This window comes from Anthonomus grandis, chromosome 4 (genome assembly GCF_022605725.1).
Source record: "Anthonomus grandis grandis chromosome 4, icAntGran1.3, whole genome shotgun sequence".
Lineage (NCBI taxonomy): Eukaryota > Metazoa > Arthropoda > Insecta > Coleoptera > Curculionidae > Anthonomus > Anthonomus grandis.
In genome coordinates this window covers 27,139,053-27,156,715 of record NC_065549.1, presented here as the reverse complement: position 1 = coordinate 27,156,715, position 17,663 = coordinate 27,139,053, and the positions used below count along the sequence as shown (strand labels likewise).

Below are 17,663 nucleotides of genomic sequence, written 5' to 3'. Positions count from 1 at the left end.
TAATTATCTTAGCCAAGGCAGTTGAGTGGGTGCTTAACCGCCAAACTGAGGACGGATCATTTTATGAAACCACTTGGATTCCAGACCGAAAGTACAATTCTTCTTTAAACTTTGATACTAATGACTATTATAAAGCGCAACGAAATATTACACTGACTGCTCATGTACTTATTACATTAGAGAGTGTTAAGGACTTAACAAGTAAGTAAACCATATGAATAATATTTCTTAGTTATGGTTATTTGTATGTACGGTTACTTCAAACTAGGATAATTTATTCCATAAATCGTTTCTCCCCATTTACACAAAGGAAATTTGTTGATAGAAAATAGATAAAACCTTAGCTCCTATATATATAAAAAATCTAATATACTTCAAGTAGATTATTGTATGTAAAAATAATATTGGACTTAATCCAAACATATACAGAGTGGTCCAGTTTCCAAAGCGCAAACTTAAATGGCAGATAGAAAATCTCTAAATAATATAATTTTATAATGTAAATTATTTTTCAAAAATGCTTTATTACAAAGACATAGGGTGGCAAAGTTTTAATGAAAAATTTTAATTTGATAAATATTTTAGATATTTAAATGAAACTGGGCATGTTTGGTTAGATAATACACCAGTAGCGTGCGTACGGAAACATCTTTGCACAATTTTATTGGAAATAATTGTCACGGATTTTATTTTATAAATAAAAATTATTTCTGGCTCGCTTAGTTGATGACAAAAAATATTTTTTCATTTAATACGTAATTTTGTAAAAAAAATAAGTCATTAGGCAATTGAACCTATTTTTTTTCTATTTGAATAAAATGAAACCAAAAAGACTATTACTGTCAATGCTTTTATTATGACAGTTTCTTGAATGTTGGTGATTTATTTTCAAAATATGTATTATTAACATTGCGATTAAAGTTGTCTGTATTTAGGTATTAGTCTAAACAATGTTCTTTTCTAGCAACGCATACGCAAACATTTATTTTTGCTACGGATTTTGTGATGGAAATTCGGAAGCAGCAGGTCGTCAATATCGTAGACTTCGTACTTAATAAATATATAATAATTTAAGGCTTAGCTCTCGCAAGCAGCTTAGCATGTTCATCTCTTAGCATATCTAGGTCTAAAATACTACGAACATTACATGATGACCACAGATATGCATGGCATCTACAGCTGGGTCGGTATTTGCATCCCAGTGATAATATTTTGCCAGTGGCTTCTTATTTTTTAAATAAGAAGCTTTGGACGGATGTGTTTTCTATTACAATACGTGGGGTAACAAATTATCATAATATCCATATTTAGGCATATCAAAATCTTAAAGAAATTCGGCCAAGATCATTTCAAAATTAATTTACCGTAAACGTGTGGTTGGGCGTTATTAATGGTAATATGGTAAATGGTATTGGATCAGTGGCGTGGCCACCCAGGTCGTAACGGGCTTAAAACTTAAATCGTTGGCTGAATCGTACCTATTATTCAATCAACGCTTAAATTGTCCCATAATTTCTAGTGTTAATTAATAATTAAATAATGGTTAAGTCCTAACAAGTAAATTAAAAGAACTATTTTCTATGTAATGATTTATTTCATCTAAATTCCATAAAACAAGGAAAAAATAAATAATCATTTAACACTATTAATGATAAAATAATTATTTGCAATAAAATTTTAGTTCTTTCATTCTGTATGTATCCATCGAGAACTTGTTAACGTTTTTTGGGCATTCCATTTAAAATATTTCTGTTAAAAAGGTGCTTTGAAGGCTTCTCGCATGCTTGAGGAAAGAGCAAAACTGCTAGTCTTCGATATAGCTGGCTGTATTTTTTAGGATAAACAAATCAGAAAAAAAGGGTTGTCTATAAATGAGAAATGTAAAAGTCGTTTTGCTTTAAATTAAACTGTTTTGTCGTTACAGGACTTTGTTAAAAATGTGAATTTTCATACATCGTTTTTTTAAAAACTTATGGATTCAAAAACTAGTGGCTAACTAAGAATGCGAGCTAAAAAATATTAACTAAAATGACCAAACCTGGAAAATATTTTTACGTTTCTAAAATTCCCCCTAGGGGTCGTAATTGCAATTTTAAATCTAAAAGAGTAAGTCCAACCAATTGAATTCAAATGGGATAAGTAGTGTATTTGTACGGATATTTTGTTTTATACAATAACAACTTTGAGAACTTATTTTAAACCTTCTTCAAACGGTTAACATAACGTGTATACAATGGACCCCCTTTCACAGAACTGAACAATTTATTAGCTTGTAGCTTATAATTTGGGTTAATGGCATTTTCATTAATAAAATATATTGTAATATACACATTTGGCAATAGATACTTCGTGATGACACAAATCATCTCTTAGCATTTCTTAAAGGAAGCTACGTATAAGATAATTAATTATAGCGTTGATTGAATATTTGGGAAGATACGCAATCCTGCTTTTTAAAATGTATTCGGTCGACTATCGATTACCGTCCAGTTTCTTTTACCATGTGGTGCTGCCGCCAAGCGGCAAACCCAGAAACAATTCATTTAAACTCTTGGTTTCTTTCACGGCGGTTTTAAACGGCGCTGAAACCCTCGGTTACGTGACTGTGCTGGTTATTTTTCTTTAGATAACCATGATGCTGCGAACTACGTTTTTTTTAACATACAGTGCAATAGTGTCATTTAGGGCCGGTATTATAAATATTTTAACTTTAACCATCAAGGTACCATTAGCAATAAAATGTCAGTTTTATAAACGTCCCATTTCTTCATCTTCGTCTTTTAGACGTTTTAGACTGTCAGAAGATGAATTTTTCGTGTTTTTATCTTGGCTTGGCCGTAGATATACTTCTAGAAAGAAAGCCTGTATAATATAAAGTACTATGAAAAATGGCGGCATTTTATATGGCATATTACATTCTTGACAGTCCGGTAGTCTCGAGGAGATAATTTAGTTTTTTTACCGTCGTCCATATTAAAATTTGATTTAATTTTATGATTAACCAGTTTGATTATACATTTTTAGGTGGTTTAAGTTCCCGAGTAGCTATAGCAGCGAAAAAAGCCATTTCTTGGTTAGAAAGAAACATGGACTTAATAGAAACCAAAGGACAAGCTTTCGACACAGCTATTGTAGCTTATGCACTTATGAAAAATAAAGCTTCCGTTGCAGAGAGAGCATATTTGGCTCTCTCAACAAAGTATAATTAATTTATTACACATCAACAAAGTAAATACGTCAATGACGTTTTTCATTTGCAGGGGCATTTTTGAAGGAGGGTTAATGTATTTTGCAAGAAAACGAATACCACAACCACCATTTAAATTAGAAAACCAAAGGCCATTTTTGCTCCCAAGGCTACCTTATGAATATGATAGTGAAAATATAGAAGCTACAGCCTATGCTTTGATGGTATATGTAGAAAGGCAAGAGCTATGGGTAGATAACATTGTAAGGTGAGTAAAAAGTCGACATTTGATAAAATCTATAAAATAAAGTACACTTGAGTGAGTTTTTTTGAAAATTAGAAAAGAAAAACAATAGGAAAATTTAGAGACATTAAAATAAGTAATTTGTATAGTAAAGTTAAAACCATTTTTAAATTTAAATGAAATACAGGTTTTTCGTTTCCTTCAGTTCTGCTTTGTGTAACCTTTGGACAATTTTTTTAGCGTTACTAGAGTCAGTACTTAGCCATTTTCCTGTTTTAAGCTTGGTTTCGTTTTATTTTCTATAAAATTTTTGAGTAACAGCTATAAGCAGTTGAGCAATATAGAGATTCAGATTTATTCAATAAATAATACTCTTCAGTAAATAGTAAACTCTTAATTTCTAAGAAATACCAATAAAGAATGTTATGCTTTTATGAATATATGCTTTTATCTATAATTTGTAATTATTTAATATGAATGCATACTTGTTAAATATTTCTAATTTGAAACCTTAAAATAAATTCTTAAAGTTTTGTTAGCTTATCTAAAGATGTCTAGTGGGAATCTAATTTGAGACTATTATAAAATGTTAAGATTTAATGTCTCAGTGTGGAGTTTTTTGTTTTTATAACTCGTGGGATAAATTTTCTGTTAAATATATGTTACATTTTGCAATTACACTAGCATTGAGATATCAAGATGTGTTGATAAAAACAAAGAAAATAAAAACGAAGAAGTTGATTAGGAAAAAATGTATTTGTCTTAATTTCTTGTCATGCAGATTTTAGTTTTAATTTAAACACTTTAAATTCATATTATATCATATATCATTTAATATATTAAACATTTAAGAAAGTTCTACCTGTTAGGAATAGAATACAGAATAGATCGAAAGAATATTTTTGATAACCTTAATTAAAACCATATCTCATACCATCTTTATATCTCAATTAATAATAATTCGACTGAGGCATCGACTGCTTCGATAAATAATATTATTTAATTTGCTTCCGCTATTTATTATTTCATGCTTTGCCTTTTTGGATGAATGACACAAAAACCTCACGTTGCTTTCGTTTCTTCTTCTGAATTAAATTGTTTGGAGGCAGTGTGCATTTTTTTAAAACAAAAACTTCTTGCAAGTTGGCTATAGAACTAGTTCTTATTTTAGTAAACAAAGTTGCCAACTTTTGGGATTTTTGTGGTTTGCAATCAATTAAAAAAATAACTAAAATTATGTCAGTCTTGGCTCGAAATATAATTAATAGATCAAACCAACTTACCTGTGAGATTCGATCTAAATTATTCCCTGCATCCACTTCAAAGACATTTTACTATGTAGTCCGGATATGGTACTTAATACGCACAAGATTTTAAAGACGCAAAAAGGAGCCACCGGTGCACCCATTTCACGGTCACTCATTTAGTTTAAAGTATCATTTTGTTTTATTTAAAAATAATTGGGGCTTATCGGGTTGGGAGGGTTTGTTGTCTTTAAAGTGGATACAGAGAATAACTTAGATTGAAATTCACAGGTTCGTTTGATTTATTAATTATTCTCTGCATCCACTTCAAAGATATTTTACTATGTAGATGTTTAAAGGTTTTTATTTTTGAGTAAAACAAATTGCATGTTGTAACCCATTAACCATTATTTTTTTTATTATAATTTTTTTTTAATAATTTAGATAAAATGTAATTCATGTATAAATATCGTAATATATAGCCCGTGTACAGACAAGAAAGAACTTTATATTATTTGAAAGAAAGTCAACAAGAACAACAAAAATTATTAATATCGTGGGTAAACAGATTATATTAAGTTTTTAGTACAGTATTTTGGTTTCAAAATTAAATTTAGATTGCGCGTATTGCGATGAGAAAATAGAGGCATGTCTGGTGGAGTATAGTTTAAAAATGGAAATGTCTACACCAGATTTATGCATAGCATCCTTAATCCATCTATTAATCGTGTCTTTAGACGCGTGTTTATGAGGTTGTTTAAATGTCAAAAATAAAAAATCGAAATTGTCATTTCGAATGTTCTTTGTTATATCAATATATTTCAAAACAAGAAGGCTACACATAATTTAGAGTTGTCACTAAAAAGAGGGGATTTCAATCAAACTCTTTTAAATAATCTCCTCAAATAAATCCTAATATTATAATTAACTTAATAACTCAATCTCCTTAAATACACGGCTGTGTATTATGACTATTTGATCTTTTTATTAGATCTGGAATAAAATATGAATAATAATTTAAATAATATTAAAATATTTGAATGCCTTATTTAGATTTAATATTACTAGAGATTTTAATTGACGAAGCTGTTTGTATTCTATGTACTGTAGCCAGCAGAACGTATGTCGAGTAGATAATTTAGAAGAAATATATATTTTTTAAGCTATCTTCATTAACATTACTGATAAATGATATTACAACCTCTGGATCCTAGTTGGTATTATACCTGGCTTTTGAAGGCCGCTTTTTTTATATATTAATAATAAGATTGATGATAATGGGGATCTCTCAGCATTTAAACTACCATATGCAGAGGATTTATTTTTAAAAGGACGTTGTAAAAACTCGATAACGTTTGATATATTAGCCACAGATCGAATAAGATTTCTTGTGAAACAGTATTATTACAGTATACAGTATATTAACAATATATTTTTATGTGCTGTAAACATAATATTGGCTACCTCAGGGTTCCTATCCAGAGGGCTAAATTGAACATTAGAGTCTTCTTGGTATTTGGAGTTTATTTTGACACATTGTTCGCTTGTCAGGCGATTTCGGATTATAAATTGCCACCTTGAAGGTCGAAAGACTTGGAATCTTTTCGATGTGGATTTTTACCAAACATGTTTAAAAAATCTGCAGATATACTAGGTATCTGAGAAGTGTTTTTATCACTGTTCTCGTTATTTATGAAGTAGAAGTCAGGTAAAGGAGTTGTAGATCACTGGATACAACCTTTACCAGCGACATTTTTTGAATTGTTCTTAGTATAAGAGAAAATGAAGGAAATGCGTAAAACCGTATGTTACCCCATGACATAGTAAACGCATCAATTATTTCTGCGCCTGAGTGAAGTAAAAGATCTTTATGTGGCGTCCCAAATTTTTTAGCAATAGTTTTAAAATCATAATGGACCAGTATCCATTCCGTTTCAGTTTTTAAGATATGAGATTCTTAATCTGCTTCCTAGTTTTCTTGTGATGAAATATAAGAGGCATAAGTCCCGCTTTTCACACCAATGCCAAATGTTTTTCCCCAAAAATAATGCTTTTAACTCTAAGAAGTTATATAAGAAGAATATGGTTCGTTGCGTCGTTGACCCTGAGCACAGGTACTATATCCACTATTAGAGATATCCGTAAATATTTCTAGGGCATAAATATCTTAATTTAAAATAATCATCCATTATTCTCAAAGAGACTTAGATATATGACCAAAGGGGGAGAAAGTATACTCAAAGTCTCACAAATCAAGCGTCTATTAAAAGGTTACGCGTTTCGCCGCATTAGGGAGACATCAGACCTATCTAAATACAAAAACTACACACTGACTCACACTAACATAAATAAAAATAAAAATGTCAACAACGGTACACGATGTTGTAGACATATTATATTTTATATTTTTATTTATGTTAGTGTGAGTCAGTGTGTAGTTTTTGTTTTGTTTCAAAACTACAAATTTTACATTCTTTAGACATTCCTGGAATGAACATGTCATTATTCAAAAACCAACTTTGTGTTGCCAGTGGTACCAGGCGACGTTGCTACGTTTCGTCTGATAACGTCGCGCCCCCCACTTCTCTGTTTTCTATGTTTTTCTGTTCTTCTCTGTTTTCTATTATGTTTATGCCATAATAGACCAATGGCTGAATACAGTGTTTTTCTTTTTCTTTCCAGCAGTTTCGTCAAGAGTGTTTGCCATTCGGAGGGCCAAATTGCACATTAGAGTGTTTTTGAAATTTTGAGTTTATTTTGATACATTGTTCGTTTGTCAGACCTTTTCGGATTATACATTTCCACCGTGAAACAATTTCCGGAAAAAGATCGAAAGATTTAGAATCTATGCGATGTGGATTTTTAGCAAAAATGTTTTTTAAAAAATCTAAAGGTATCTGAGAAGTGTTTTCATCGATGTTCTCGTTATTTATGAAGTAGAAGTTAGGTAAAGGAGTTGTAACTCACTGGATACAACCTTTTTCAGCGACATTTGCCGATGCACGCAAGTTTCGGTCTCTGTCGCCACTTCTGACAGAATGTGACTCACATATCGCACATGTAATGCTATGTACACTCCTTTTATAATAATATTTTGTAATGATAATTACCCACTATATTTAATTTACTAAACGAAAATATTTTGTTTTTTCATAATGGAAGCTGTCCATATTTAAAGTTGTGTTTATGTTGTATTTACCAGGTTTTTGAATATTTTGTTTTAGGAATTAATTTTTTGTTTTTGCAGTTGTTTTTATAGCTTTTTATATTTTTTTTTGTAGTTGTTTTTATATAATTTTTATATTTATATTTGGCTTTAGTGCCCTTTCTGTATCAGTGATGTAAACTTTTATTGGCACAGTGTAAATTTAACCGTAGTTTAAAATTTAAACGTAAACGACAGCTATTTTGTATGAATTTGAATGGAAAATAACAGTGATGGTTTAAATTTTAAGCTATGGTTAAGTTCGCGGTGCATAAGTGGTCATTTAGATGGTCGGTTTAAGTTAAGTTAGTAGTTAAGATAAAAAATATTTTTTAGAAGTACCTACCTACATCATTTTTTGTTCAAGCAGTTGTGTGTAAAAATAAATGTTTCATGTTTCATTTAATATAATAATATTATGCTTTTCTACATATTTCTATTTTTTTTTAAATTTTATGGTTTGAAAAATTTTGACAAATTCTAAAAATATTGTATATAATAAATGGAAAAGTGACACTATAAATCAAAAAACTAAAAAATAATTAAATAAAAGAATCTATTTTCCATTTCTGTTTAGTAAAATGGTTAAAGCCAAAACATCGTTCACTGTGATAAAAAAATCGTTCATTTTAATATCAATATAATCACCGTTATTTGTCTTTCCATTTTGCCGAAAACTTTAAATTGCTCTCCTGAAAAATTTACATTTTTTGTATAGTGACACTTTTGAATTACATGTGCGATATGTCTTCTTCATATGAGTACAAAGATGAAATAATTCTACGCCTTGGTTACCAATACCAGAATTATTTTTGCACCTGGTCTCGGAGTAATTTTCGGAGGAGCAAGAACGACTGCGGTGTTTTGATTGTCTACGGGACGAAATCGAAATCGCTGTTATTGATCCTTACCTTTTTCTAATAATAAATAAAGCTTTAATAACTTACATGCAAGGTGTTAATAAATCCAATTCCTCCGAATTAATATCACTTGAACTGGGTCTGAGGATCTCTTGCTTTTTCCCATCTCGAACAACACAAAAAGCGATATAGTCCAAATAATTATCAGGCCCTAACCCGGAACGATGGCGATGATCGGAATTTTTACCGATAGAGAAAACGTCTTAACGCGTTAAGCACAAGAATCCAAATGAGTAACCACGAAGTAGGTGCACCGGTGGCTCCTTTTTAAGTCTTTAAAATCTTGTGTGTACCAGAGTACCAGATCCGGACTACATAGTAAAATGTCTTTGAAGTGGATGCAGATTATATATAAACAATATACATTATTTTGGGTTTACATCAAATAATGAATAACCAACATATAATTTAGAATGTGTACGAACGCGTAAAGAAATTAGGTTACAAATGTTAAATGGCATACGTGTTTACCCATTTATATGTTTTTAAACGGATCAACAAGTAAGTTTAAAATAAAATAATTTTCTGTAAGGATGTTGGTGGTCTACAGTTAAACAACGTTATTTATTCTGCCGTACTTGCAGTTTCCATTTCCGTCTAATATAAAAGTGTTTCCCGCCAGATGTACTTTTTATTTCAAGTTTATGTTTTTTTTAAGTTAATTACAAGACCGTCATATTTTGAAAATTAATAAACTTCATTTTTATAATTAAAATATTTAAATCTACAAAAATGTGAAATATGTTGAAGAAATCATATTAGCAATGATTCTTAAAAAATTTTACCTCAGAACAAACATTTAGGTCGAAAACAGATCAATATTTTTCAACCCAATACTTTACTGAACAGTAATATCATTTACGATTAAATAAATGTATTGCTTACACAACATTTTTATTTGGAATTTAGATTATTTGGATTTTAGGTGGTTAAATACCCAACGGCTAACAGAGAGTGGATGGGCCTCGACTTCTGATACAGCCAACGCTATGAAAGCCTTAATAGAATACACATCTGCTCAGAGAATCAGAGATATTTCTAGTTTAACGGTGAAAATAGAAGCGACATCCTTACCAGGCAAAAGTCAAATTCTTTACGTTAACGACAAAAACAGAGCCAATTTGCAATACATGGATATTCCTAATGCTTGGGGTAAGATTTATCAAAATATGCAAAAGGCAGTTTTTATACTTAATTTGTTTTGTCTAACTAGGTACAGTGAAAGTGGAGGCAAGAGGCACCGGATACGCCATTCTTCAGATGCACGTGCAATATAACGTCGACATCGAAAAGTTTCAAACGCAGCCACCAGTTAAAGCGTTTGATTTAATTACAAAACAGCATCCTTACGGCAGGAATCAGTCTCATATCACTTACATTAGCTGTCAAAGGTAAGTTGGATTCGTCCATTTAATTTAACGAAAAATTGTTTTTGGTACAAGACAAAGATAACACCCTAAATATTTAAGAATACGAGCTGCCTAGAATGAGGCATGGCTATGTCTGTTTTTTTCAAAAATCGTTTTCATTTCTTTGACCAAAATGTAGGTAAATGTAAATCGCTTGGACGTTATGTACTATTCTACAGATTACAAAGGCACAATCTTTGTAACAAATGTGGGACTATTTGGAAGAAGTAAACAGATCAAACCCATTAAAACGCTCCCTATCCTGGAAGCCGGTCCAGCGCCGCTCCATATTAAAAAAGGTTTAGTGAGGGACTAATCAGGGAACTCGAAGAAGGAATTCGGGAAAGGGAGCTGCGATTTGACAGAAGTTTGAAAAGTTTAAAATTCAAAAACAGTCAGCAAATAGATAAATTAAGAATTCTTCAACATAACATAAACATTGAATTTTGAAAACCATTCTTTCAATAAGCAGCTTGCGGATCTGAGTGACAAACATTAAAAACTTGGCCATAAATATTGAAAAGCATGTGATAATGAATGATCATGCTAAAGACAAAAACAAATCGGAACAACCACGAAAAAGGCCAAAGGAAGATGATAGCCTTTCGAGAGTAAGGAAAAGTAATTTTTAGCCGCTAGATGGACTCCAGTCCTCGAATAGGCGCCATACTCGCCTGATTTAGCGCCTCACCCTATTACTTTGTGAAAATTAAGTTTGCCCTAAAAAGGGGCCCAATTCGAGTAAATGGAAAAAGTCAAGTGAAAATTGTCTCCTAAACGCTCTCAATGGTTTCAGAAAGTAGTAAATATGTGGAGTAATTGCTCTTAATAAAACTGCAAAATCTTTTTTTTTTTAAATGTTCACCTATGGTTTTTGTACTTAATGTAGAATTTGACATTGTTTTTTTTATATTTAGGTGGTCAAATTTGAACGAATCTGACCGTTCAGGCCAAGCAGTTCTTGACGTAACTATACCGACTGGGTATATTGTTCAGCAACAGGATTTGGATGCGTACGTAATGTCAAGAAGAATTAGAAACTTACAGCGAGCCAAGTACCAGGAAAGAAAAGTACTATTTTATTTTGATTATGTAAGTTATAGCATGGGCATGGATTTAAATAAATCCATGGACCGTTGTTTGTAAACATATTATTTCCTATTTCTGCTATAGGTAAATGAGAAAGTTTCTTTGCCAGAAATTTCCTTATTAGTTGACCATGATTTTATTAATTATATTTGTGTTTGTAGTAAAGATACGTCAAGAGTGAGCCACTCAATGGCATCAATTGCAACATGAACTCTCGTAGATGAAAGGTTCATATAAAGTTAAAATATTTTTATAATAGCATCTGTTAAAAGAATTACGTTAAAACATTATTCCATACCAAGGTTTAAGGCTGAACAAAACCATAATATGCTGACAGGGGTGTACTTTGAATTCAATGAACTATTTCATTGAATTTGATTTGTTTTCATTGAACAACTTTAGTCGCATATTAGCTACATTTATACGAGGATTCCAGTTGAAAGCCCAGTATTTTTATCTTAATTAGCGACATACCTGACTCGTTCTGATCAAGTAACTGGCCACTTTTTTTATCACTTTGATGTAAATTTGGACAGCTTAAGACGCCTATTCGACTTTTATTCTCATTCTGCAAGTAATATCAAGTCGAATTAAACCATGTCAAAAATTATTCGCAATCGGGGTGACGAAGTAAGTAGGATTGGCTGGCGTATACTAATAGAAACGGCATTTCGTACATTCTAACGTATTTTGCATTTCAGTTGTTTATCGAAATGATCACCCAGAAAGGATAAGATTTCAATAGATTAAAGTTTGCTAGTATCAATTAAGATCTTGTTCATTTTTTACATCAAAGATCAGAAGCTTCATTTTTTGATATCTAAGAGTAAGTTGTTATAAGTAAACCCCATTCTTAGAACCGATTTAAGTTTTACAGATTTTGGGCATTATTAATTGGCACCTCTAGTACCATATATGGTACATCTTTTCTAGTCTTCACTATCCTTGGAGAGGTCTAAATCTAAAGTAACAGTTACTTTATTACTTTTATTGCTTGTAAAATTGCAATTAAAGTTGATTTCTCTTTTATGAAGACATGTTATTAGTTTTCAGTAGTACTGTTTACTTTAATAAAGTAAAATAATATTTTCTCAAAAATTTTAGGAGTTGTTAAAATCATCTTTTTTAGTTTTTAGGTGTATGGGTGTCGCAAATGACATCTTTAAAATAAAGAAGTTATTAAACTAAAGAGGTTAATGTTATTTTTTTCTGGAAAAAAATTTGAAAATTTCAGTATTCTGAGTTTTTCTAATGGATAATTGTTTAATAAGTTGTGTTTAATAATCGTTTTATGATTTATGTTCCTATATTTATGTTTCTTGTTATCCTATATTTATATTCTGCATTTGTTATTATTGAGTAGTTGTAATGATAGATGATATTTGAATATGACTGGTCTTTGTCAAGAAGAGCAGCAGTAATTTTTGTGACCTTATAGGTTAAAATATTCCTGGCTTGAAATTAAACCTATATAAAATATCTAAAAACTTATCATTTTCATTGCTATTTATAAGGTTGGTTGAATTTCGGCAAAGTTGCATAATTTTCAAATATCTTTTTTGAGAACACTAAACAATTAGTTAATACTTAAACTTAATTTATATCTATAATTATTATTTATAATGGAGATCTTATGGAAAGTACCCGATATATTTGTTAAATATACAATGGTAGTTACAAAGACTATTTAAATCTGGTAAAATACAAGATGAAATGGTATTGCTGATCTCCAAAAGGCGAAACGTCATCACCGTCAATATCAGATCAAGATTTTCAGATAAAATATCTAAGGTAAAAAATGTGGCCATGAAAAAGTAATTTTTTTTACACTACGGCTTTAAGTACTAAGGCGGATTTTTTTCAGATAGTTTTGGAGTTTTCTAAATGTTTAAATGGTATTTATCACAGATGTAAATAGCTCCGCACCAGATAAATATTCGCATAGCCGAATTCGGCCCTTCATCAATTTCTGCGACAGGCGGCGCGGCGCACCAGTCGAAACGCTTAATATTTTGCTTATTTTTGCTGTAAAGACGTCGCTATGTTGCCAAACTTAAAACTAAATCTTTAATATATATAAAGCGCTTGTATTAATATGTAAATTATAAAAAATTATTGTGTAAGCGTTCTGATTAAAAACATAGAATATCATAAATGTAGATTCACAGTGTGAATCCTTTTAAATTCGAAATATAGTAATGTTTTAAAAATCTACATTCTAAGGATATATAGTAAGTTTTTTTTAAGTAGTTTCAAATGCTAAAAAAATTAACACAATTTCCTTATTAAAGGGAATAAGTTTAATGGACATAGTTTCTATTACTTGAACATTGTAAAATATTTTTATAATATGCTAAACTTTTAACATGTGCACCTTTTAATTTCCAATAGAATTTCTATTTCTATTTCTAAAAAAGTAGTCTTATCGCGGCTTTTTCATAGAAAAAGTGATTTAGTTAGGTACATCTAATTAATATAATTATCGGGCTTATGTAGATTTACTCAGCATAGTATAATAAATATATAAAAGTAAAAACTGTCCAGATTCTTTTATTTAAATAATACACAGGGGTATATAGATAAGTATAATATATATTCCAATTTTCAGGTCATTAAAACCAGACAAAAATACAAGCATGCTTTTATTGTAGGCACACACTGTATATTATGAGCTTAAATAACTTAAAAGCAAAACAATATTTATATATAGATAATCTCTTAATATCTATAATAAAATGCGAGTTTATAACTTTCACTAGAAATATTATCCAGTTCCAATTTAATTATAACTTAAATAGTACTATTTTGCAGAAAGTTTTTGAAATTAAAGACTTATTAGGTATAATTTTTCATTCTAAATAATAGACATAACATAAACATGGTGAATATTAACTAGAAAATAACAATCGAAACAATACAAAAACTATAATGTTAACTAAATAGCTAAATAACTATAAGTATATCAGCTTATTATTTTTTATATTATATAGTTAAGTTCTGAAGTTCTAATTTCGACGTCCTTTTCGGAATTTTCATTGTTGTCATCTAGACTTTTAGTGGATATTGTCGTTATGGTTTGTTTAGCCGGATCGGGCTGATATCTGTATCTATGATGTGCGGATATCTGGATTTATCTCGGAATTTGAAATGTTCGACGACATAAGTAAGTCTGTTGTACTTTAAGTTTTAAAAAACAGCCGAAAAGATCTAGCTGTTGGATTGAGATTTATGCCTTTAAGACATTTATTTCAACAGGACAACGATCCCAAGCATTCTTCTCAGTTCGTAAAAGCTTGGTTCAGAAAGGAAAACATTAATGTAATGGAATGGCCTTCACAATTCCCTGATCTCAATCCAATTCAGAATTTGTGGAACATTTTAGATTCCAAAACCAGAGGAAAATCTTAAAAATCAGCAAGAATTGTTTGAAGCATTGAAGGAAGCATGGGTGAATATGGATCCAGGGATTATTTCTAAGCTAATAAGATCTATGCCAAAACGTTGTGAAGCTGCAATTAAGAATAACGGGTACTTTACAAAATATTAACTTATGTTTTTTTTTTATTTATTAGAAATGAAATAAAAACGAATATTAAAAAAAAGTAATTTTTTAATACAAAAATACTAAGGACAAGGAAACATGTTTTTTTTTCTTAATATTAAATTGCTTGTGTAATAATAAATTACTGGAATTAATTTTACTTCTGGTTTACATTCACTGCTTGAAAAAATAAAGTATTTTCAAATGTTGCTCTACTTTTTTCCACTTCTGTAGAGGCACGCAACGAACCGGGATGCTCGATTTGGCAACGTAGACTAATAATTTTGGCTTGGGATGCTAGAGCTCACTCAGGCCAGCATCCTTTTAGGGTCCGCAAATTTAACATTGGAGTATTTATCTGGTGCGGAGCTATTTACATCTGTCGTATTTATGTCCTGAATTTTTATGCTTTATATCCTGAATTTAGGTATCTGGACGCGAAAAGGTTTTGAACTATTGAAATAAATATTAATTTAAAAAAAAATGCAACGAAACTAAATTGATAGTATTGCAAAAAATATAACCTATATTGTGTGCGAAATACAAAATTCCACACTTAGAATATACTATTTTTTTTCCTAAGGTGAAAATATATCAGTATATATTCTCCATTTTACACATTTGTATGCCATATGGCTCTTCTGTTTCTGGGAATAGAAACTCTATATTGATATTAGTGGATTTTTTTAGTGAGCTAGTAATATTTATATTTTATTGTAATTTTTTTTTAACTAAATAGATATTACATTTTCAGCCAACAACATAAATATAAATTTCATTTGCAGTTGGACTCTGAAGATACGTGCGTCCGATTTACAATAGAGAGATGGCATCCAGTGGCTAATATGTCCAGATATTTGTCCGCCAGGGTTTATGACTATTATGCCCCAGGTAAGAATTTTATAAATAACAAATAGGGTTTTGGTATATATTCCAAAACGCATACATTTCTAGATTTCTATTACTATTATTATATATTTCTATACATTTATAAATAATTTTATGTCATATTTCAGAACGCTATAACGAAACCATAATAAACGCACATTCAACCTACATGTTGGATATTTGTCAAGTCTGTGGAAGTTCTCAGTGTCCTTATTGCTGGATTTACAACTCAACTACGCATTTAAATGCCCATCTATTGACAATTGTTGCTATCAGCTTCATATTAGTGTTTAAAAATACACGGTATTACCGTTAGGTTGTTTTCGTTTTGAATGAAGCTGGGTAGCTAGTGTATATTTTTTTGTACAAAGGACTTGGAACATTTGTATAGGTAAAAGAGGTAAAAATTGTTGCCTTTAAAAAAGAATCGACTGGGTAGCCATATCCGCATATAAATAGTCTGATATCTCTATATAGATAGATGTTTTATACATATTTTTTGTATGTACTGCTTTTAAAATTACGCCACCATGTATTAACTTATAATTGCCCTAACATGTTTTTGGCCTATTTAAATAATTTTCTTAGTTTCAATAATTTTTTTAGTTGAATCTTATATCTTGAATACCTCAAAAAGCAATTATTTTTTGTGATTAGCAGAGATTACTATTTTGCTCTATCACTCGATGGGAAAATTGGATGGAAAAATATATTTTTTGCACAACTAAGCTTATTCCTTCACAAAAACATTGTTGCCCAAAAGGCAAGAGCTGCCAAAAAAATGCTCATTTAGTCTTAAAATACCGTCCATTTGTACTGATTGTCATCAGTACTATTTATTCTCTCGATTATTTATATAGACAACCTTAGACTAAAATTTATGATGAATTAAAAACTAGTAATTCAAGGCAGTTAGAAATAATAGTTTTTGTTGAATAATTTTAAATGTAATAGTATCTTCAAAATTTTACTTTCTGTGCTGTCTTTAGTTTTAAGTTAAAACTCTTTAATAAAAATTAGTATGGATAGATCTTTTTATGTTACATTATTTTAAGTGTGATTTCTTTTTTTATATATTCTATTCCTGATCATAGATGGTTTGCCCTGCTAGTTACATCTTTCGCGATATTTTTAATTTGTCTAGTAATCATATGATTAATATTGATTATCGTCGAAATAGGTAGATATAATTCCATAAATTATCAGGAGTAAAATTACATTCATTTTCATGTTACATTTTGTGAATTATTTTTTATACTTGTAAATATATTTATCCGCCACATACTACTTCTTAAGTTGTGATAAGCATTGAGGTTTGTAACAAAGAGATAAAATATGTCGTTCTTTAATAAAATAAGGAATCTCATTTTTCATAATGGTTTGTTTTATTTATCTTTTTTTTTTTAATTTAATAAGTTCATTTAAAAGAGATTATTGAGGCTCTTATTTATATACAAAACCAATCGACTTACCACTCACAGGATCTAAATAGTATTACGCATCAATTAGTTTATATATATTATATATTAGGTATAGTTTATTGTACAAAGTTTAAATTATCTGGTTTGAAATTTTATCAAAAGTGAATATTGCAAGTAAAAATTTTTTAAGTGCTATAATTGCTTGAAGTGAAATTATTGCTTCGTCTTTCTTAACATAAAATTCTAGTCCATTTAGGAAGTTTTAAATTATATTTATAAAAATGTAATTTTCATATTTTCTAATTGACAATTTTTAACCCTACAAAGGAGTAATTTTAAGTTTTGCTTTAAAAATCCATAAGATAGGTTGAAAGGCCAATAATCTGGCTTTTAGCCTATCCTGGCTACTATTTTATCGAACACCTTCAGATACAATTCTTCTAAATTAGTGATATCTAACACTTTTTTAAATGATATAATCCATAATCAACATCAAAGAAGCTTAATGGAAAATC

General features: G+C 30.0%; 1 protein-coding gene across 1 annotated transcript in view; it reads left to right on the top strand.

The window, feature by feature from the left end:
• The window catches only part of LOC126734964 (CD109 antigen), a 157,801-nt gene extending 140,698 nt beyond the window's left edge, over positions 1-17,103 (top strand). The window contains exons 24-31 of the mRNA XM_050438830.1: positions 13-201; positions 3,025-3,199; positions 3,261-3,455; positions 9,726-9,952; positions 10,014-10,191; positions 11,127-11,301; positions 15,625-15,730; positions 15,856-17,103. Coding sequence (XP_050294787.1) covers positions 13-201; positions 3,025-3,199; positions 3,261-3,455; positions 9,726-9,952; positions 10,014-10,191; positions 11,127-11,301; positions 15,625-15,730; positions 15,856-16,043 — 1,433 coding nt within the window. The 3' untranslated portion in view covers positions 16,044-17,103. The remainder of the gene's footprint in view (positions 1-12; positions 202-3,024; positions 3,200-3,260; positions 3,456-9,725; positions 9,953-10,013; positions 10,192-11,126; positions 11,302-15,624; positions 15,731-15,855) is intronic.
• Positions 17,104-17,663: the final 560 nt, after the last annotated feature.